The 22,852-nt window shown below is 44.7% G+C and overlaps 1 protein-coding gene across 1 annotated transcript in view; it reads left to right on the plus strand.

The window, feature by feature from the left end:
* The window catches only part of LOC147612481 (sterol 3-beta-glucosyltransferase UGT80A2-like), a 96,399-nt gene that overhangs the window by 41,683 nt on the left and 31,864 nt on the right, over positions 1 to 22,852 (plus strand). The window contains exons 4-12 of the mRNA XM_086783111.1: positions 7,740 to 7,985; positions 8,162 to 8,273; positions 8,549 to 8,716; positions 10,797 to 10,860; positions 11,074 to 11,131; positions 11,243 to 11,420; positions 11,557 to 11,687; positions 11,834 to 11,936; positions 13,347 to 13,423. Coding sequence (XP_086639237.1) covers positions 7,740 to 7,985; positions 8,162 to 8,273; positions 8,549 to 8,716; positions 10,797 to 10,860; positions 11,074 to 11,131; positions 11,243 to 11,420; positions 11,557 to 11,687; positions 11,834 to 11,936; positions 13,347 to 13,423 — 1,137 coding nt within the window. The remainder of the gene's footprint in view (positions 1 to 7,739; positions 7,986 to 8,161; positions 8,274 to 8,548; positions 8,717 to 10,796; positions 10,861 to 11,073; positions 11,132 to 11,242; positions 11,421 to 11,556; positions 11,688 to 11,833; positions 11,937 to 13,346; positions 13,424 to 22,852) is intronic.

Raw genomic sequence — 22,852 nt, forward strand, 5'->3', positions numbered from 1 at the left:
GAGCCAGGTATTCCAAACTTTCCGCTCATAAGCCACTTGCAGGCTAAGCGAGCAGTCAGGAAAGGCGCACAGTGTGCGATGATTTACGTCCAGACTCCAGACAGCCCAGACGGTGGCCAGTGCTTCCGAGAAGTACTCGGTTCTCCATGAAAAGTTCCAGAAGATTTTTCTTCGGGACAGTCTCCCTCCCCAGCTTCCCCCGTCCAGACCGGAGGATCACAAGATTGACCTCCTCCCAGGCTCGGAACCCCCGAGCAAGTTTCCGTATCGCCTTTCTAAGGCAATGGAATCGGAGTTGGACCGCCAACTCCAAGAATTGTTGCAAGCTGGCTTCATCCGCCCCAGCGTGTCGCCGTTTGCAGCACCGATCTTATTTGTCAAGAAGAAAGATGGGTCTTCTCGGTTGTGTGTCGATTATCGTGCACTCAACAAGCTGACTATCAAGAGCCGATTCGCGATGCCTCGAATTGACTATATTCTCGAGAGGCTGAATGGAGCTCAAGTGTTCTCTAAATTGGATTTAAAGAGTGGGTACCACCAGGTTCGGATTGTTGAGGGGGACATCCCCAAGACAGCTTTCCGTACAGAACGGGCCCACTACGAATTTGTGGTCATGCCATTTGGTTTGACGAACGCCCCAGCTACATTTAACCGCATGATGATGCGTATTTTCCGGGAGTTGATTGGAGTGTGTGTGTTCATATTTCTGGACGACATACTCATATTTTCAGCTACAGTTGAGCAGCATGACATTGATGTGGAGAAAGTCCTTAGGTTGCTGGAAAGCAACGAGCTCTATATCAATGAAAAGAAGTCAGAATTTTATCTGTTCCAGGTACATTACTTGGGATATATAATCAGTGCCGAAGGCATTCGACTTGATCCGGCTAAAGTGGCCGAGATTGTTAACTGGGAAGTACCTCAGACTGCTTATGACATTAGATCATTTGTGGGTATATGCCAGGCATATTCCACCCACATTGACAAGTTTTCTGATCTCTCGGCAGACCTCACCGATCTGCTAAAGGGAGTGAAAACAAGGAGGCAAAAGATTCGAATGACTCCACGAGCGTTGGAGGCATTCCAGAACCTCAAGGTGGCTTTGTCTGAAGCGCCTTGTTTAGCCCTTGCCTCGTGGGACGAACCATTTCAGGTGATCACCGATGCGAGTAACATCGCAATTGGAGGTGTATTGCAACAGAATGGTCATCCAGTAGCTTACATGTCTCGTAAGTTACTGCCCGCCGAAAAGAACTACTCAGTCTACGATCGTGAACTCCTAGTAGTCATTCAGGCCTTGAAACATTGGAAACATTTTCTGTATGGCCGTGACTTCGAGGTTCGCACTGACCATCAGGCATTGCGCTGGATTCAGACGATGCCCAGTGCACAGTGGAGTGATCGACAGCACCGCTGGAGTCAGATATTCCGGCAGTTTGGTGGCATGATTGAGTACCTTCCAGGAAAGGCCAATCCAGTGGCCGATGCTTTGAGCAGGAAGGGACAAGTATCTGCGATTCAGACCACTAGACTAGACCTTGTTGGTACAGGACTAGAAGACATGAAGCACACGTACGCGGATTCCGAGGAATTCGGTACACAGTGGGAACAGGCATTGGATGCCACAGGACCATGCCATTTTCTGATACGCGATGGTTGGCTTTACTACAAAGGCCGACTGTGTGTCATGAAATCATTCCGTGCAGCTCTTCTCCATGATGCCCATGACGCCATTACAGGTGGTCATAGGGGCATGAATTCGACTCTGGAGAAGTTAGAACGGCAATACTATTGGCCAAAGATGAGGCGTGATGTGTTTACATATGTACAACGCTGTGCCATTTGTCAAAAGGTGAAAGCTCCTCGTGGAAAGAAGATAGGGTTGTTACAGCCTTTGCCAATTCCTGAGGGTCCTTTCCAAGACATTTCGATGGACTTTGTCACAAATCTGCCTCCCAGTCCGAGTAAGCGTAATACACAGTGTTTGACTATTGTTGACAGGTTCAGCAAATTTGTGATGCTTATTCCTTGCAGGGCCAATGTGACCGCCGAGGATGTTGCCCAGCTATTCATTCGGCATTGGTACCCGATTGGTGGGATTCCTAGGACCATAGTGTCAGACCGAGATGCCAAGTTTACCAGTCATTTTTGGAGGGCATTGTTTGATAATTTTGGTACTAAGTTGAATTTTTCCAGTGCATTCCACCCACAGACAGATGGCCAGACAGAGATATACAACCAGTTGGCCTTTGATGTGCTGAAGTGTTATGTCCACGATCAGCAAGGTAAGTGGGAATCGTTTTTGCCTTTAGTTCAAGCTGTTCTGAATGACTCTTTTTCTTCAGCTATTGGCAGGACTCCATATGAGGCAGCGTTTGGAAGGCCTTTCCAGTCGTCGTTAACCAGGACCTCGTCTTCAGTACCGGAGGCGAACAGAGTGACGGAGTCTTACCAGGAGATCCTAGAGTCCGTCAAAGACAGGTTGGCTAAAGCGCAAGAGGCCTACACTCAACAGGCCAATAAAGACCGAAGGGACATGAAGTTTTCGGAAGGAGATTGGGTATATCTTCGGATTATGAAGCAAAGATTAAAGCAGGTGGGCAAGCGATGCCCAAAGTTGTCTTTCAGGAGCTTCGGACCATTCCCCATCCGGAAAAAGATTAATGAGGTGTCTATGCAGTTAAAGCTACCTCCGAGTTGGACTATGCACGATGTATTTCATGTCAGTTGGTTGAAGCCATATGCAGGTCCACCCCCTTCAGAGGTCAAAGACGAAGCGGAACCAGACATCCTTGATGAAGCAGAGGTAATGGTTCCAGAACAGATCCTTCTGCACCGTTTCAAGCATGGCTCAGGCCGAAGACTACGACAGTTCCTCACGAAGTTTCAGGACCGAGGAACTCATGAAGCGGTATGGCTCGACAAAGAATTCTTCGAGGACTATCCGGCTTTATTGACGGATTATTTGGAGGCTATGCAGCTTCCGTCAAGTTAAGCAGAAGGGGATGTCACGTGCATCCCGCACTTGGATGCCACGTAGACATTCTGTACAGAAGGTGCAGGACCTGGGATGGTGAACTGGTCCCATGTGAGCCCAGTCCGGGACGAGTCAGCCAGGGATCCATCTCAGTCGTCCGAGGTCAGGTGTGCATTGTCCTGCACATGAGTCCAAGGTCAGGTGTGCATTGTCCTGCACATGAAGCAGTGCCAGTCCGCGCTGTGAGTCTCCCTCTGGAATGATGTCAGATGTGCTGTGTATCTGGTTTGCAACTGGATGCCAGGCCTCTGTAGGCATGTAGGTTTGCATGTAGAGATAGGGGCCAGCCCATAGGGCTACCCCAGGTTAGAAGAGCTTGCATTTGCACTCTTAGTGTGGGCATGGGGGAGGTATAGAACCACCCCCAAGGGGCCAGGAGGGCCCACATTGTGCCCACCAGCCATGGCTTGGGCTGGAGGGGCTGTCAGCCAGCCCTAGGGCTGCTGGACAGGCAGCCGACAGGGCTAGAAGCCCTACCCAGCCAGTCGGCCAGGTGTGGGGGGCAGTCCCACACCTCTACGCAAGGTGCCCAGCAGTCAGATAGCTATCCAGAAGGTATGCGCAGGCTGGACAGTAGTAAAATAGGTGTGAAAGCATTTATTTAATCAGACTCAGTCGTGGGACTTCATAAAGACAGCCGACTGGATGTAGTGAAGGGTATAAAAGCCCAGCCCATAGTTCATTGATTCCATCTCATATTTCACCAAGAGCTCCAAGCATTCAAGGGCCAGGACAGCCAAGGGTTTGCTAAAGCTAAGGGGTGAAGGACTGAAGGTCAAGGGCAGGTTTTCCAGCCAAGAAAAGGTCAAGTACTTTGTATTTGTTTCAGATTTACATCATTCTAATAAAGCAAATACACCATCCGTGGTGGGGGCCCTACAGAGGGTAATTGGGACCCAATACTGTGTCCTCTCCATCTCCCCCTTCTCTCTCTATTTTCTGCACATTGTCTTTCAGTTTGTGCGTTAATTCCGTCGCGAAAAGAGTGCTGTTTTCTGAGTTTTGAAGTACCGATCCTTCTCCGAAGCTTCCGCATATTACAGGATCTTCATGCAAAAATTTCAGCTCTTGCTCCTTTGCCTGCAAAAGCTTCTTCATGTGCTCCAATTTAGCTCTCAATGCATTGGGCTCATCCTCATGCATAGGCTCTTTTCCACGGGATGGTTGTCCCATGAATGCACTGTCATAACCTCTTTCAAGAGGCTTGTGCCTTCCAAGCAATGCATTGGAATTGCGAGAAGCACTTGATTGACCTCTTGAATTTGGCACCTCCAAAGGATTGTCTTGGCTGTCCATTGAGTCAAGTGTTTGTGTATGCTTCCAATCTCAAAACACCGTGTCTCCTCTTGAGAAAGAGAGATGACCGGGCTTTGATACCAATGTAACCGCTCCTTACAGGAGGCCTACAAATTGGGAACCAAAATACACATTTTTTAGATCACTTAAGTAATATCAACAATGGATATTATTAACAACATTAAAACTGAAAATGACCAAGAACACTTGACACCATCACTGGGGCCGGAAAGGGCCGCCCCCCCCCTCAATACAATTTGTATTTCTTGGAGTATTTATATGTACAAGTGTTCATGGGCCTCATGGCCAGATTCCTCCATAACATGGAGTGAGAACTACTGAAATACAATAAGATTTTGTCGATGAAGAATCAACTGTCGTAGTAGACCAAATCACAGGCAGTTCCCAACCTTCACTGGGTGAACACCTGCCCTCAGTGGTCTTCCGAGACCGTGCACCAACAGGCACGCCCGTACTAATGCTTGGCAAGGTGAAGCACCGCGGTAGGAGAAATACCAGGTCCTCCCAAGTCAGCTTTGCTCCCTATTTTTCCTCATACCCACATGACCTTCACTGGCTTCTCTAAAGGTGAGGGCGCGATCAGGGCAATCATGGGAAAAATCACTATCCCGATGGCCTACTAAGGTGTAGGCAGCTGGAGGGGAAGCTTGCCTACACAAAGCTTGTAAAAACAACATTTAACTTTAATTTTTATTTGAATTTGAAAATAAAATATAGAAACAAATACTTGGCAAAGGTTTTACTTCAAATCTTAGGAGAGAAGATCATTCCCTTTTTGTTGTACTCCTAATTGGTGTAAGTAGTAGGTACAAACAGGTATAGCCGGTACAAAAGGTACTGTTGGTATAGATGCAGGTACAACAGGTACAGTAAGTACAGCAGGTATTGTTGGTACAGATGCAGGTACAACAGGTACAGTAAGTACAGCAGGTACTGCTGGTACAGATGCAAGTACAGTAAGTATCGCAAGTACTGCTGGTACAGATACTGGTACAACAGGTACAGCTCTGTAGGTACAGTACAGCAGGTACAGCAGGCAGGTACAGATCTGCAAGTACAGTACAGTAGGTTCAGATGCAAGTACAACAGGCGGGTGCAGATCTGCAGGTACAGCCGGGTATAGTTGCTGCAGGCGGGTACAATTGCTGGCAGCCAAGTACAAGTGCTGGCAGCCGGGTACAGTTGCTGCAGCCAGGTTCAAGGACAGCAGGCGGGTACAAAACAAGAGGCGGGTTCAAAAACAGCAGCTCTATGGAGTGACAATTCCATAGAAGTGGCTCTAGAAATGGAGATGGACCGAATGGTGACATCCCCCCCGGCTTCTAAAGAGTTGACCTTAATTGAAAAGCCTCAAGATATGCTTGCAAAAGCTGGGGATAGTCAACGAAATAATCCTCATCTACCCACTTTGCATCAATGGGTAAATAGTTTTTGAATTTCACAAGGTATCTCTTGGAAAACTTCCCATGTGGTAGCTCTCTCTCCTTGTGAAATACAATCTGCTCTGGCTGGAGGATCTCCTCAAGCTCATCAATCTCGGGCGGATCTTCTGTGATAGGCTCTTCTGGATCTGGTCCCACATACTTCCGCAAAAGACTCACGTGAAAAGCATTGTGAATCTTCCAATGATTTAGTAAAGCAAGCCTTTAGGACACTTCATTGATCTTGTCAATCACTTTGAAGGGTCCATAATATCGAGTAGAAAGCTTTGGATATGATCCCTCACGTCCTGGCCTCTTCCGAAGCCTAGCTTTCTCAAATTTCAGCAAAACCCAATCACCTTCCTTACTTGCATGTCCCTTCTATGCTTGTCGGCAGCTCTCTTATGCTTGTCTTGTGACCTTGAAATGGCTATGTGCACTTGAGCAAAGGCTACATCCAAGTCACGTGCATACTCATCGGCTGCAAAAATCTCATCCTTTGTACGAAGGATGGGTGGCAAGACCACTCTGCCACAAATAATCTCAAACGGGGCCTTTCCCGTGGAGGCATGTACCGTGTTATTGTAGGCAAACTCTACAAGTGGAAGATACTTCTCCCAAGCATCTTTTTGATTTGACACCACACAAATCCAATACAGCCGAATTTACAGCCTCAATTTGACCATCTGTTTGGGGGTGATAAGCAGATGAGAACTTAAGCTTAGTGCCCATGTTATCAAATAAAGCTCTCCAAAAGAGGTCGTAGTCCTGGGATCTCTATCCCGAATAATATTCACATGCCACAACAACTGGTCAGCAGAAAGCACACCCATGGTACACTGGGGACGTGCCCGTCTAGTGTACTGGCACGTTATAGCAGGGAAACACACGAAAACAAGTCATGCGAAAACAAGTTTATGCATACAAACATAAATGCATGTGCACATGTAATGTACGAAATCTCGCTTTCATGAAACTTGTACAAGGATTTCTTGTCGGGCACAAAACTGGCACGACAGAAATGTGGAGTCCTGGTTTTCCTACGGAGTGACAGTCCCATAGGCAAAACACACATCCTGGCACGGGCCTTGCTATGGAGTGACAATCCCATAGACAAGGTCGGCACAAATATCAGTCCTACCATGGAGTGACAGTCCCATGGATTAGACGCAATCCTGGTCATACACGGGTGGCAGCAAACAGGCTCCTGTCCATATGGCGCAATATTGGTCACACACGGGTGGCACAAAACTGGTTCCTGTGCATGTGACACAAGATAACTGACCCTTTCACATGGGGCATTGGCCTGGCCACATGTGAACATGGTACAAATGTGGCCGCTCTATGGAGTGACAATCCCATATTAGTGGTTCGAGAAATGGAGATGGACCAAATGTTGACAATTGCCCTCCTGGCATGGCAATTGGGCACCCAAGGCATGCGTTTACACACTTTGTGCTGCTTGAAGTGGGGAGTGGGGTGGTGATCCGGTGTGTGCTCTTTGTTCAGGTTGTAGACTGCACTCGCCTCAGTGAAAAGGGGAATGTCTTCCCAATTGAGTAGAGTCTTAACCATCTCAGCAGTTGCGTAGTCGGGGCATGGTCTGTGACTCTATTCTGCTGTGGTCTGTGGAGTATGAGTAGTAGTTAGATGTTGCTGGATTCCATGCTTCTTGCAGTATGTATCACAGATGTGAACTATGTCCCTCACAATGTGCTATGAACAACATCAAAGTTGAGATTGAACCCTTGCTAGCCATTCTTTAACTCTAGGTGATAAATTTATTCTTTGGGTTTTCAATACGTCTGTTATTTTAATACTACTGTTTATATTAATGCTGGAAAAGGCTCCAAAATCTTTTATTATTTTATCCTTGATGCAAGGATTAAAGAGAGAAGTTTCAAGTTTTTTTGCTGCTATTTCTTGTCACGGTGTCTCATGGAGTTTCTTTTGAATGAGAACAGAAAAAGCTTATGAAGCGGATAGCAACTGTGAATCCAAATGGTACAGTTGAGTTTGATGTGAATGGGAGTGCTCGTTTTGGACCCGATTTATTTGGACCGGAAGTGGAAGATTCAAGGGAAGAGATTGCCTATGGTGCAGATGAAGATGAGGAAAGGAGACCGATTCCACCTTTGCAAATTGCTATGCTTATTGTAGGAACTCGAGGAGATGTTCAGCCCTTTGTAGCCATCGGGAAACATTTGCAGGTGTGTAGACTCTATCGCTAAGTCTTTCTCTTGGATTTGGTAAGAGAAGCAGTAGCACATGATGTGCCTGATGTATTGCACTTTGCATGAGCAAGGAGGTAGTGCAGTGGATTGAGAACTATTCTACATTTATTGTTTAACACTTTTTAGTTTTTGGGTCTTCTATTTCATTACAGGAATATGGACACCGTGTAAGGTTGGCGACTCATTCAAATTTTCAAGATTTTGTGTTGAGAGCAGGCCTGGAATTTTTCCCATTGGGTGGAGATCCCAAAGTGCTTGCAGGATGTATGTATACTACTAGCCTGGTCTTGTGTTGTATTTAGAGCATTGTAGAGATAGCTGTAGATACTCTCTGCAGCTAATGGTACTTGCATCAAGTGCTCTCTCATGATGTTAAGTGGCTGCTTTATCTTGTTATGCTGACACTATCTATTAAAAAAAATAGTATGGAAAGAAAGGATTATGTTTACCAGGTAAGACTCCTCCTTCAGGTTGGCCATAAAACGTAAAGTTTTTTCCATGTTTGTGATGGTTATCGCACAACTGTTTTTTTTGAACAGACATGGTAAAGAATAAAGGATTTTTACCATCCGGACCATCAGAGATTAGGACACAACGGAAGCAGCTTAAGTCCATCATCAATTCCTTGCTACCTGCATGTACAGAGTCTGAGGAGGCCAGTGTGCCTTTCAAAGCTCAAGCTATAATCGCCAATCCTCCAACCTATGGTAAGATTGTGGTTGCCACTCTTCTTTTTAAAGCAAGCTCTGTTTGTTTGAAGTGGTGAAGATATCAAAATTTCTATAGTGCTACAACATGCATCATTCAAACTGATTATTTTGATGACATGGAGTAGATTTGGGTTATTATAGCAAAAGCCAGGTCTGTTAAAATTAAGTGACAAGGGTTTCAGCATGCTCTGTTGTAAGGTCCCAACTGTGAGAAGCCAGGTCTGTTACATGGAGTAGATTTGGGTTATTATAGCAAAAGCCAGGTCTGTTAAAATTAAGTGACAAGGGTTTCAGCATGCTCTGTGGTAAGGTCCCAACTGTGAGAAGCCATTTGAACACCAACCCAAATCTTGGACATCACACCAGTTTGGATTTATAGGATTGTCGATGCAAGAGGCAGACAAGAGCTCAAAAATGTGTGGACTGGTTGGGCAGTTCACAAGGCATTTTGGGCCCTGGGGAGCATGGTCAGATCAGGTGTGGTGGCACCAACAGGGCACTGGTTGGCTGCCTATAGTTGGTGGTACATCCCCCCCCCCCCCCCCCCCCCCCAACACACACACACACTCCATTGTGCATCACAGCCCATCCTGCTGGCAGTACTACATGGGTACTTTCATGAGGCTTACAAAGGGTGGTTTCATACTGAGGGCCAGATATCTTGACATATACATGTCACATGCCATGCAGATTGCAGTGGGCCAGTTGGGGGTGTAATCGCACCGCCCGAGGATAGAGACAGGGAGAGCCATGCAGATACCTTGTGAGGAGAGGATATGCACTAAGAGCCAGCAGGAGGTCAAGTTAGCGGAGCTGTTCATATGCAGGTGCACCATATATTATGAGATTCGAGGGAGGTTCCACTGTCTCTTCAGAGAGGGGTTTGGACCCTTATCCAAGATCATGGATTACCCAGATCAGTGGTGCCTGGGCCTCTTCCTACTAGAGCTGCATCGCCACACAGAGACTCACTGATTAGGTAGTCGAGACCCCATGGCAGACATCCACCCTGGCCCCAAGCGACCATCACTCAGTTCTTCCGACCACGAGAGGACACCAGCGAGCGCGACGTCTGAGACTCCCTGGACCTCGCTAGCAACACAGACATCAGTCCCAGCTTGAGGAGATCTTGGAGAGGCACATAGCCACCTTCCCACGCCCGCGGCAGATCTGCATAGCCGTCTATAGGCTAACCCCATGCTCTATCTCCTTGATGGCCCCCTCCCCCTACCGGAGGGTTAGCTCCATAGGTTGTATGATGATGATGGTCCCACTTTATATCATATGGCTTGGATTTGACTTTCCCAGCTCATAGCTCTAGTCTTTGTTTTCTTTTGTACCATGATGAGATTACATGGACACTATTGTATCACTTTTGGTCTCATAGACCCAGTGGGTCTTTTGAAGACGTTTAATATAACTTTCTTTCTTTCTTTCTCTGTCATTTCTTTTTTTCTGGAAAATAGATCCTTCTATTAGTTATACGAAAACCACCCAATCAGGCTGAAGTACATGCTCAGAGCCTCCAAAAGAGGAAAAACACTGGGGAGGGTAGTCGCCTCCATGGCTGGCTGCTCTCGGAGGGAACTACCTCATACACTTCTCTCTGTCATTTCAGCATGAGTGTCCTGCCATTCAAAGAAAGCTGTACTTCAGCATGTACCATAAATGCTATGTGCTTGTTTTAGGCTTGCAATTGGTCTTTTCATGCCAGTCTAGCTGCAAGAAAATAGGTGCCAAGGCATGGAGGAGATATTTAAAGCTACATTGGTATACAGATTGTACCGCATAAGTCTCATCATTCTTGTTTCAAAATGTGTTGTGGTCCCCTTTGTCTTTATAGTCTGAAAAGTCACATCTTTTTAGCACTTTAGGTCTAAAAGATCGTACAAATTAACCTTACTTCCCATTTCAGGAGTTTTTAGTCTTTATGCTAGGAGGACAATATGGCTATATTGAGTCAATGCAACGCCAATAGGGATGAATTTTGTTGGCATGGGTTAGACTGGAGACATGTGTCTAATTGTTTAAAGCTACGCTGCGACTTATATGGTTTTCTGGCTTGATATACATGCAGGGCATGTGCATGTTGCAGAGGCTCTGAAGGTGCCATTGCATATCTTTTTCACCATGCCTTGGACGTAAGCATCTGTTCCCACAGCTGTATTCCTGAGTCTTTGGGTAACAGTTCAAGGTTTGATCAATCATCAAAAGCCATGTGTCTGTTTTCTGGGGTTATAATACTTTGTCCTTGTCTGATAACTTGGTTATAAACTCTTATGGATTTGTATAGTCAATCAGCTTTCTTCAGTTTTCTCCCATTTCTTGATGATTGTTTTGGTGTTTCTGGCTAGGCCAACAAGTGAGTTCCCTCACCCTCTTTCTCGAGTACATCACTCAGCTGCAAACCGGGTCAGTTTTGCGTGAAGCTTTGTCTAGGGTTTTTTTTTTCCGCGTGCAAATATTGGAGATGATGAAACCCATGAAAGCAGCTGTTTTGAGTGGCTTGTTTTTCTACTGCAGCTTTCCTATCAAGTTGTAGACTCACTCATTTGGTGGGGAATACGAGACATCATCAATGATTTCAGGAAAAAGAAATTGAAGCTCCGACCGATCACATACCTTAGTGGATCTCAAATATCTGTTTTGAAGCTGCCCACGGGATACATATGGAGTCCACACCTAGTGCCGAAGCCAAAAGGTGTTTTGTTCTCTGAGTTTGTTTAAGTTTATTGGAGGGGATGTAGATACTTCCATGCAAGTCCTTGACTGGCATCTTTGCTTGCCTACTTCACCATTAAGCTGTACATTAATACATCTCTGCTTGGACCATGCAGATTGGGGATCCAAAATTGATGTTGTGGGATTCTGTTTTCTGAACTTGTCCCAAGATTATAAGCCTCCGGATTCACTTGTGAGCTGGCTTGCAGCTGGAGCTGCTCCCATTTATGTGGGATTTGGGAGCTTGGTACCTCCTTACTTTTTCTTATTGGCGCAATTCTTTGAAGGATGCTTTCAAGTTTTTTTTTGTCTGTTTGTGGGGGTACATGGTGATCTTTTCTACCTCGAAATGGGTGGGTAAAGCCTCTCTCTGCTTCGACTGTTTTTTTGCAGCCTGTTGAAGATCCCCAAGGCATGACAGAGATCATAGTTGCAGCATTATCACAAACTTCCCAAAGGGGAATCATTGACAAAGGTTGGGGCGGAATTGGAACTTGTAAGCTCTACATGCATTTTTGGGCTGATTCTGTGCTGGTTCATGTTTCTTACTGTTCCTTGTGCTCCTCTTTCTGATAAATCTACTCAATTGGGTAAATAGTCTCTTTGGAGTCACCACCAGCCACTTTTTTGTTCTCATGGTGTCTTCAATCTGGCCAAAAACATTTGGAGGGCTTATTCGTGAATCTTCTTATCTTTTCCTGGGCAACCTAGGTTGTGAGTCCTAACAAGTGAGAAAATAATACCTTGTTTTTTATTTTCCTGATTCTCAGAAGTGGGATCCCAATGGCTTGAGTCTGTATGATGCATTTTGTACCAGGGGTCAATTCTCAGGGAATTCATAAAAAACTCAATGAAGGGTCTGCATTGCCTGTTTCTGGATGTCCTCCTTATTGTTTTTTTGTACTACGTGCTATGTGGCTGTACTAGTGATGCAAAAGATGAGATGAATATTTTATTGATTGGTCTGGATACCAAAATATGGTCTCTGGGACCTGTTCAGCAGTAGAAAAGCATCCATATAAATGTGCACATGCATGTGTGTGTGGGAGCTGCCAATCATCTGGAAGGAAAGAAACCCCTCGAGAAACTGTTCTCTAATGTGTGCATAGGCTGAGTGGATAAGAAGAGATCTGTTCTTTTGTGCCCACCCTCAGCCACCTGTGACCACCGTCAGTCTCAACCCCAAGATGAGGAGATCTAGTAAGAACCAAGGTGATTATGAGTCTAGCCTTGGTGTCTCTGTGTGTGGTGGTTCTTGCTCACAAGTTGCCCAGTATTTGAGGGGTCGATGTCTGTACAATCCTATTCAAAGTGTTCTATTTTGGGCCTCATTCCATTGTTTGTGCAAGACATTTTGAGAGCTTGAGCTTCTCTCATCAACCTTGTTTCTCTGTATCTGCATTTGTTTCTCTGCCTTCAATGGATCCATGACATATGGGCATGGTTTGAAAGAGACAGATTGGCTGTTGGACCTCCCCCCCGGAACCAAGAGGTTGCACATTATTAGATCCCACCTGAATGTCCAAATGACAAGGTTGATGGAAGGCAGGGTGCTACAGGAGGAGTTTAAACTCTGGAGTATTTAAAACCCCCGATGACAGTTTCCTGCAATGGCATGGTCTGGGAAAGTCAGTGATCTTCAAACTCAATATGTAAGCGTCTCTTTTGGACGCAACTGTTTGATAGGCTAGAGTTTGGTTTCAAAGTTGTTTGCATACTTGTTGTATTGATATGGTAAATGAATTTACAATGCATAATTTTTGTAGGCAAAGGATTTGCAAAATAGCTGCTAAAAAGCTATTAGTGTCCTAGAATGACCCAAGATTGTCCATAAGGTTGCCTATAAAAATTTGTCTTTTATTGAATGACCCATAGTGACATCATGTTTGGATCTTTGTTTTTCCAGTGAAGAATCCAAGTGACAATATATATCTTTTGGAGAATTGTCCTCATGATTGGTTGTTTCCTAGATGTGCTGCTGTGGTAAGACATCTCTCCATTGACTCCAACATCTGCATATATACATCGATTGGTCTTTTTTTTCTCTAGGTCCTTCTATTTGTAATTAAAGAAGTACATATCAGAAAATAGAAACAATTCACTTATCCAATTAGTAAATTAAATATCCACTTGTGTGTGCTAGCAAAGCTGCTGCTGTGATCATGCCTGTCCAAGTCTGTGTCTGCTGAAAGTTGGTTGGGAGGGGAATCTATGGTCCTGTCCGGTCCTCTGAGGTGGAGAATGCCATTCTGTTGATGCCAAGCACTCAAGAGGAAAATAAATGCCTGGCATGCATTGGACCAGGAGGCAGCTTGGGCATGGTATTAGTCCTCAGATTTGATGGCCTCGAGAGAGATGCAGGCTGTTTTTAAACTGATCCAGGCACGCTCTGAGGTCTGCTCCTATAGATGCTGAAAAGAGGCTAGAGTCTCGAGCAAGCTCACTCCTACTCTCTGGAGGCTCTCAACCTCTCTGCTGCAGCAGCCTGAAGAAATAGGCTAACCTCCGCTAAGGCCAGGTTCAGACCATATGTTGCACTGCTTGGACGTGAAAAGGATCTATGAAGTGTTGGTTGTGGGTGTAGTCGTGGAAGTCCTCTGTTGACCATGCTGGTCCTGTCCTCTCCGCTCAGGCAAAGAATGTGGTCCCGTTGATGCTAAGGTGCCTAAGAGATGAATAAATATCGGGTGGTCCTGTCTCATGCTTTGGAAGAGGAGGCTTGGGCATGGTAACTCAGTCCTCTAAGACATGATGACCTCAAGAGAGGCACAGGTTGTTCTCTAAATATATCCAGAGGTTCTCTGAGGTCTGCTCCTTTATAAGCTGCAAAGGGGCTAGACTCTTGAGCTAGCTGTGCTCCTACTTTTTGGAGTACCAATCGAAAAGCCACCGCATTGATCTTTTCCAAGATCTGAAATGGTCCATAATGCTTGCAAGATAGCTTTGGAGGCATTCCCTCTTTGCCTGTCTTCTTATGGAGGCGAGATTTTTGGAATTTCAATAAAACCCAATCACCCTCCTTGAATTGCAACTGTTTTCGATGCTTATTTGTAGCTTTTTTATTTCCCGAGAAAAAGATCCTCCTATTAGTTAGCAAATAACCAGCCACAAAGGGCTAAATACAACCCCAAAAGGCTCGATACAAACTTGCCTCCATGTACGGTGCGGGGATCAAAGAATCAAAGGTGGAGAAAGATGCACTTCTCCTCTGGTTGGCCACTCTATGAGGAGAAGGCTATCTCATATAGGGGCAGAAGGGGGGGAGAGGGGGGGGGGGTGGAAATAACCACATAGGTGGTCTGTAATGCCAAGTGGGATCACCACCTCTGTTTGTGAGAAAAGGGCCAGGCTGCTAGAGCCTCAAGAAAGCTTCCCACCACTACTGCAGTAAGTCGGAGCCACCTTGCAACTTTCCCCATTGATCGCGGAGGGTATGAATGATGTCGAGCCAAATGCTCTTGATGGACTCTGTAGGCGGAGTGTGAGTACCCTCGATGGCTTCGCTGCATCGAGCTCTCCGTATGTGCCAGGCTGCAATGCTCCATCTTTGGCACGAGCCCAAAGTCCAATGATTAGTAGATGGGACTGAGACTAGTACTACCGAAATGTGAAGGTGAGAGACCTAAAGGGCTAGTCCCCCACCTTCCTCCTCATAAGCCATGACTTATCTGCGGCTGTCTTATGCTTTGCGTGAGATCTCTGTATGGCTGCCTTGACTTGTGAAAAGGCAGTATCCAAATCCTTGACATACTCATTTGTTGCAAATATTTCATCCTTGGTGCGTAGGATAGGAGGCAAAACAACTTTGCCAAGAATTTCAAAGGGTGCCTTACTCGTAGAAGTATGCACGGTATTGTTGTAGGCGAACTCACTTCTCCTAGTCTGACTTGCGGTTAGAGACATAAGATTTTAGCAAGTCAAGCACTACTAAATTTGCGATTTCACTCTCCCATCCGTCTGTGTGGATGATAAATAGAAGAGAAATTCAGTTTGGTTTCCATATTATCAAATAGAGGATCACGGTCCCCCACAATCATCTTTGGCATGCCATAATGCTTGAAGATTTGGGCCAAAAATATATTCGCCATATGCTCTGGTTTTATGGTCTTCTGTACTGGAATGAAATGTGTGTGTTTATTGAACCTGTCCACAATAGTCTAAATACAATCATTTCCTTCTTGCGTTTTTGAAAGATCCGTGATAAAATCCATGGCAATACTCTCCCAATCGGAATCGGCAATGGGTGAAGCAACCCTGGAGTCTTATGCCTGTCAAATTTGACCTTTTGGTAAACGAGACATTGGCATACATAATCATCAATGTCTTTACGCATCTGCGGCCAAAAGAAATACTTCTCCAAAGCTTACATAGTGGCAAGAATTACTCCATGTCCTGCATAAGGTGGTGTATGGCATTCGTCCAACACCTTTTGTCTTAATTTTTTATGAACACAAAGGCGATTCTGCATCATGAAATATCCATCGGGTATGGAATAGTTTGGTGTTGGTTTACCCTGCTGTAAATGAGCCTATATATGCTGAAAATCATCATCTGTGTGATACTCATCATGCATATATGAGAGATCTTGATGATAGGCTACAGTAATGGCATGAACTTGAGGCCTTTGAGAAAGCACATTAGCCACTACATTTTTTTTTTTGAGTATGCAAAATTTGAAAATGAAACATAGAGAGGAAATTTGCCCATCTCATATGCTTTTCAAACAACTTAGTTTGCGTGAGAAAGTACTGTAGACTTTGATGATCCGTCTTAACGGTAAATTCAACTCCCAGCAAATAATGTTTTCACATCATGAGAGCATGAATCACTGCTAAAAGAACTTTCTCATGAACCTGTGGAGTTCTGCATGTTGCAACCGGCTGCTTTCATATGCTACAGTATGTCCTTGTTGGTTTAATATTGCACCAATACAATCTCCACATGCATCACATTAAACGGAGAACGGTTTATGCAAATCTGGCACAATCAAAACCGGTCCAGACATGATGGCTTGCTTTAAACCATGAAAAGTCTTCTTTTGTACATCACCCCACTGAAATACAGCCTTTTTCTTAGTCAGATCATGCAATGGCGAAGCAATTTCAGCAAAGTGCTTAATAAATCGACGGTAATATGAGAGCACAATCCCAAAAAACTTCGAACTTCATGTACATTTCGCAACTCTGGCCAATCCTTAATTGCTTCCAATTTGGCTCGATCCTTATGTATTGTCATGACTCAACACAAAATGAAAGACAAAATTCTTTGTATCCTTTGTAATAATTATACTTTCTTCTATGTTTTTCATGTTTTCCTTTGAATTTAGATAAGCAAGAAAATCCATTCATTTGGATAGATTCGTGCATAGGAGCTGGCTACTGGTGAGTGGCCATAGGTCATGGTGGGTCCATGCAGTGGGCTAGAACATGGATAGTGCACACTTCCATGTATATGACCTGATTGGGCGCCTATGGCCGGAACTCAAGCATACCAAGGTCAAGCTCGCACATAGAAAGGATTGATGCTTGGGAGTGTGGGCTAGATCCGCCAGAACAGACAGTCACAATCGATAAGATGGCATGACCAATTAAAGTCTATGTTAGAGTGATTGCTTGATTTTCATTTTACATGAGTTAGATGCATCAAATTGAAAAACCATTACTGTTTTGTGAATGTGGACGGAAAGAGCTTTCATTTGACTCCCATATTGGGGGGTCCCTAAAATTTAGGATCGGGCCCTAAAAAATAGGGACCTCGGTTTGCCCTGAGAAGGCTAACCCTAAAAAATAGAGATTTCCTAAAATTTAGGAATCACTTACTATATTTAGTAATTTTTGCATCCTAACTGCGCTTGCTAAATTTGGAGGTTTCTATTTTGGCAGTTGACACCTCACCACAAAAAGTTCTAGAAGAATGGACAAGTGTCCCAACACTTGTTACTTGAGTTTCCAAGTGTCCCTCCACTTGTCCCACCTTCTAACATGTGGCTGGACACTTGTCTTTTTTAGCCTTACTTTCTCTCTTAAGCCTTGAAGCTCTCTTTTCCTATAAATACAACCCTTTTTCTCTCATTCTACACACAACTCCCTTGCTGTAAATCAGTCCCTACTCACCCTAAAGCAGCCCACACCACTTGGGTACAACTCTTACCTCTCCATCAACGCTTCTCCATTGTCCACCTTTTCCCATGCTGTCCATTATTGCAGCAAGTCTGTAAATGAGGTTTCAGCTCTCTTATTACTCCAATTTCAGCTTTATAAAGTCTCTTTTCCCTTCATCTTTGGATCAAGTACAAAGTTGCAGCCATTGTACAGCTCTACATCAACAAGAAGGCTGATTACTCTCTCTCTCCCATTCGGGCTTCTCACTATCTATGTATTGTAAGAAAATGCATTTGCATACTTGCTTGTTTTTGTATGTTCATTAGCATAGACTTTTGCATGGTCTGTGAGAGTGAAGATTACTTCTTCACTCTCAGGTTGATTGTAACTAAACTCAATCCTAAAGTACTTGGATTGAGTAGAAATAAATTCCCATCTTGGGGGAGGGTTGTCCATCTTCAACCCTCAATCTGGCTCCATCATATGTCTCTCGACTTTACTTCCAATATGTATTGCTATCTTATGCACATGTGTTGTAACTAATTTTAGCATTCAGTTATTTGGAGTTAGTTTTGTTATTCATCTATTTTAAGTGTAAACGAGAATATGAATTGTTAAGCATACCACGTTGTACGGGGCGCTTACATGTATCCCTTCCTTGGATACAATGTGACTAAGATAGTGGATTTCTGATAAAAAGAATTCACTCTTTTTACTGTTAATGTAGAGCTTGTGACTACGAAGCTCTTCGAGCCAAGTGCTCTTGGTGTTGTTTCTCGTGTTTGGAAAACACAATGATATCATTAAAAAAGGTACATGTAAATTGTCTGTGTTTTTTGAAACTCCTGTCCATCTTCTGATTAAACGTGGCTGGTGCATTGGTAAGTTCAAATGGCACTACCAGAGACTCAAGAGAGTCCAAACTGCGTATGAAAAGCAATTTTATGGACATCCTATGGGGCTACACGTATTTGATGGTAGCCACTTTTGAGATCAATTCGGCTAAAGCAAGTTGCACCTTCCAGCTTGTCCAAAATGTCATCAATGCGTGGAATGGGAAACTTGTTCTTTATCATTACCTTGTTAAGAGTACGATAATCCACGCATATTTTGTATGTACCATCTTTCTTTTGCATCAACAAGACAGGTGAACAATAAGGAGAAGAGATGGGTTGTATCAACCCTTTCTCAAGCAAGCCATTTACTTCAATAGGATCTGTATGTATGGTACCTTCTGTCCCTTCTTCATGTGCCCTCTCTTGCTTAAGAGGAGTATGAGCAATTGTGCATATGCTCTCTCTTGCTCAAGAGGCTCAGTGGGAGTGCTGTTCTGTATGCTTAGCCAAATTTCTGTATGCCCAAAAATTGTCCTTTCTCAAGCAGACGAAGAAACCGATGCTTTGATACCAATGTCACTGGCGGGCGCATGAATACAGAAACTAGTTTCCAAAATACAACATACATTAAATATCCATCATATCATGAGCATCTACCAATACATATGTCACAAACATCATAAACATATACATCGTGAAACACTAAAAGATAATCTTGCACATGACATAGCACTCGGGGTTGAAGTTGGGCCAGCCTCCCCGCCTGAGGTATCTTTATTACCAACAGAGTATTCTCTTGTACAAGATGCGGGTGCCCGGGAGATCCACACCTCCGCTAGCACGAGATTTATCCAAATCAGTGGAATACAACAAAGAAAACAGGCCCTTGGTCACCAACCCAGGGCAAAGCAGTCACCAACTGCTCTCCAAAGAGAACAAGCCCTCGTTTACCAACTGCTCTCCAAAGAAAACAAGGCCTTGGTCACAATCCCAGGGCAAAGTAGTCACCGACTGCTCTCTTGATTACCTCGGGGCACATGACCTAAATTTGCATGTGCTTCCAAGTGAGAAGCCCTTCGTCCACTCAAGTCTTCGGAAACATCCTTTCTTCCTTTCAAATAGGAGATGGCCAATTCTCGAGGATCTTTGTATCCCATCTCTATTGCCATAGCCTCAAAGGCTGCATCATTTGGTGAAATTTTCCTCTTTGTAATCAAAACTTTTTGCATATCAGGATCTTTTCTCAAAGATCGCCACTCTACAACTTAGTAACTTACCCTGTATGAGACTCGCGACTCTCGAGTTTATGCATTTTTTGCCTTCTATTTGCGCCCCCTTCTAGTATGATAGTATCCGCCACCTGCGTCCCCTTGAACCTTCTAAGTTCTATGTAGTACATTATACTGTGTACACACTGCACACTGCACAGTACATAGTGATACTGTACTGATACACTGTACTGATACACTGTGTCATGTGCACAGTGGGTATCTACCGTGTGCTATACGCATGCAAGACTAGTTTCGAGGCTTGGGGAAGCTTGGAACTAGGCAGGCTGATTGACGAGCTGAGTTAGGGATATACTAACGGGCGGGCACCCAAGTATGGACGGGCGGGCGGCCAAGTGTGGACGCCCGATGACCGGCCAAGAGCCTATAAAAGGGTGGCCAAGGTTAGTTATTGTATTATAGAGAGTCTCGCGAGTTTGTGAGAGCTCTATGGTCTTGGAGCCTGGATCTAGTGCAGACGTGCACCTGCTTTATGCAGCCGAGGCCGGCAGCAATCTCGAGGCCCACGAGGGCAGCTTCGTGGCGGTATGGGACGTCGCGAGGAGGAGATTGGTCGGTACGTCAACCTAGTTAGCTTAGCTCGTGGCTCGGTGGGGACAGCCAAGACTGTGGGTTCGCCCACGGCTGTCATGGTTGGGAGGTGAGTCAGGCCTGCACCCCCTTGCTTGTTTGTTTGTTCGTTTGTTTGCAGGATTCGAGTTTCGAACCAAGATCGATCACGAGGGGATCCGTGGGGATTTGACAGTGGTATCAGAGCATACCTCGTGAATGAGCAAGTCGGTAGGTAGAGAAGAAGAGGTCGAAGAACGGTATGTGTTAAAAAAAAACTTGCTGTTTTTTCTGTGCATAGTGCAGTTTTCAGATTTTGTATGTGTTTTTTCTTCATCAAATAACCCCATGTTGATGGGAGATGGTAGTGTAAATAGGGTTGATTGCTTTTGCAAGGAAGAGGAGTGTGTTTATGCAGTCGCATGAGAGAAAACCGAAAAAAAAAGAAAAAAGCATGTTGATTTTCGTTGCTTTTTGGCGCATGAGAGAGAGAGCGAGCGTAGAACTGCTTGACACGTTTGCTGGCGGGTGTGCGTTTGGCCGCAATAGGCCCTGTTGGCAGGCGCCTAAGGCCGTGTAGGCGGGCAGCCAAGCGCCTAGGCTTCCATAGCCAGGCCTTAGCGCAGGCGGCCCAGGCTAGGCAGGCCAGCGCCTAGACCAGCCCAGGCTGGCACTCTTGCCACGATGCCTGGTCCATACAGGCGCAGGTTGGCGCAAGAAAGCAGGCGACAGCAACCGTCCGGCGAGGTGGCGAAGGCCCTATTCCTGGCGGGACTTGGGAAAAAAAAGAAAAGAGCAAAACTGCAATCGTATGCGCCCAGCCCGATATGGCGCTTTGCTTTTTTGTTTTTATTAAACTTTTTTTTTACAAAAGTTGAGGGTCCCTAAGGTTTCCAAGGTGTTATTTTTTTTAAGACAAGCGAATATATATATATCCATATATATATATATATATATATATATATATATATATATATATATATATATATATATATATATATATATATATATATATATATATATATATATATATATTTATTCAAAAAAAAATACAAAAGCTAAAGCAAAAGCTAAGCTTTGCTTTTCGAGATTTTTTGGCTTTTGGGAAACCTTTATAAACCCCTCTAGTGGGCTTCTTGCCACATATCTCTCGAGTTCTCAAGTTCTCAAGTTTTCAAGCTCTCAAGCTCTCGAGTTCGCTCGCACTTTCATTGTGCAAAGATCGAATTTTCTCTCCGCGTACCCTCTTCACGATGTCGACCCAAGAATCAGAGTTGGAGCCCCTCGTGGAACGCGAAGGCTTGCCGGCTACGGAAGGCACTGATGCCGATCTTTTTGACGAGTTTGTGTCAAAATCAGATTTCCAAGAGTTCAAAGTAGCTCTCGAAGCTTCTTCGACGGAACGTCAGGCACACATCGCAGCCCAGATGCAGGCTTTGCAGAACTCCATCGCTCTATTGACCACTACCCTCTCTACTTTCTCGGGAATGGATACCTTGGCTTCAGCTTTAGGCCCCAATATTACTCCGGAACCGTTCAGGAGCGAGCAAAAGCAGAGAACCAAGGAGATCGTGGACACGTGGCTACACAAGTGGCAAGTTCACTTTCAGTTTCATCCATATGATGATGGAAAGAAGATACAGTTAGCAGCAGGTTTCCTATCCGGCAAAGCTTTGCTTTGGTGGAAGGAACTGAACCCAAAGCCAACGACTTGGGCACAATTTGAAGACATTTTCAAGAAAGAATTCCTCAAGAAAGAGGATGATTATGATGTTGTTGTCCGGTTTTCAGCTTTGACCATGACCTCGCAGCACCTCACTTATGAGGTCTACCTCCAGAAGTTTCGTGACTTGCAGATGAAAGCTACAAAGATGGATCCCACTACTCTTTTGGGGTTTTTCGTAGCTGGTTTACCAGACTCGTACTACCGATTACAGGTTAAAAATAACAAATGCAAAACATTGGACGAGGCCATTCATTCAGCTCGTATCTATGATGATACGATGGTCTCTTCCAAGTTGAAACCCGTTACCGAGCAGGGGAACAAGCATAAAAGAAAGTTCTCCGCACCTATGGCTAACAAGACAGAAGGCAAGTCTTCGGACCAACCTTTGAAGAATACAAGTTCGACACCAGCGAAGAAGAAACGACTCCTTAGGGCTTTAAAGCTCAAGAAGGAAGGACGTTGTTTTATCTGCGAAGAAAAAGGACACATGCGTAACGAGTGCCCAAAGCAAAAGGGTACCAAATCAAACGCAGGACCCAAGCCAAAGGCAGCTAACCAATTGTCTTTGACAGGTACGTCAATTACTGTACTTTCTCGCCCTAGTACTTGTTCTGATTGTCTGTTCAATTCTAAGGTATTTGGCATGCATGATCTTCTCTGAGTTTATGGAGAAGTGAATGGCCATAAAATTCACATTCTGTTAGACCCTGGCAGTTCGCATAACTTTGTTAACTACAAACTTGTGCAGAAATTGAGTCTTGATACGACACTCAGCGACCATACCTATGAGGTACGTCTACCTGCGGGCAAACAAGTTTGAGATCGCAAGGTGGAGATGCTTCCAATCCAGATTCAGGACTACAAAGATACTCTGGAATGCTATGTTATGCATCTGGAAAATATAGACTTGT

This window comes from Cibotium barometz, chromosome 45 (genome assembly GCF_041138505.1).
Source record: "Cibotium barometz isolate CiBa-2024 chromosome 45, ASM4113850v1, whole genome shotgun sequence".
NCBI lineage: Eukaryota > Viridiplantae > Streptophyta > Polypodiopsida > Cyatheales > Cibotiaceae > Cibotium > Cibotium barometz.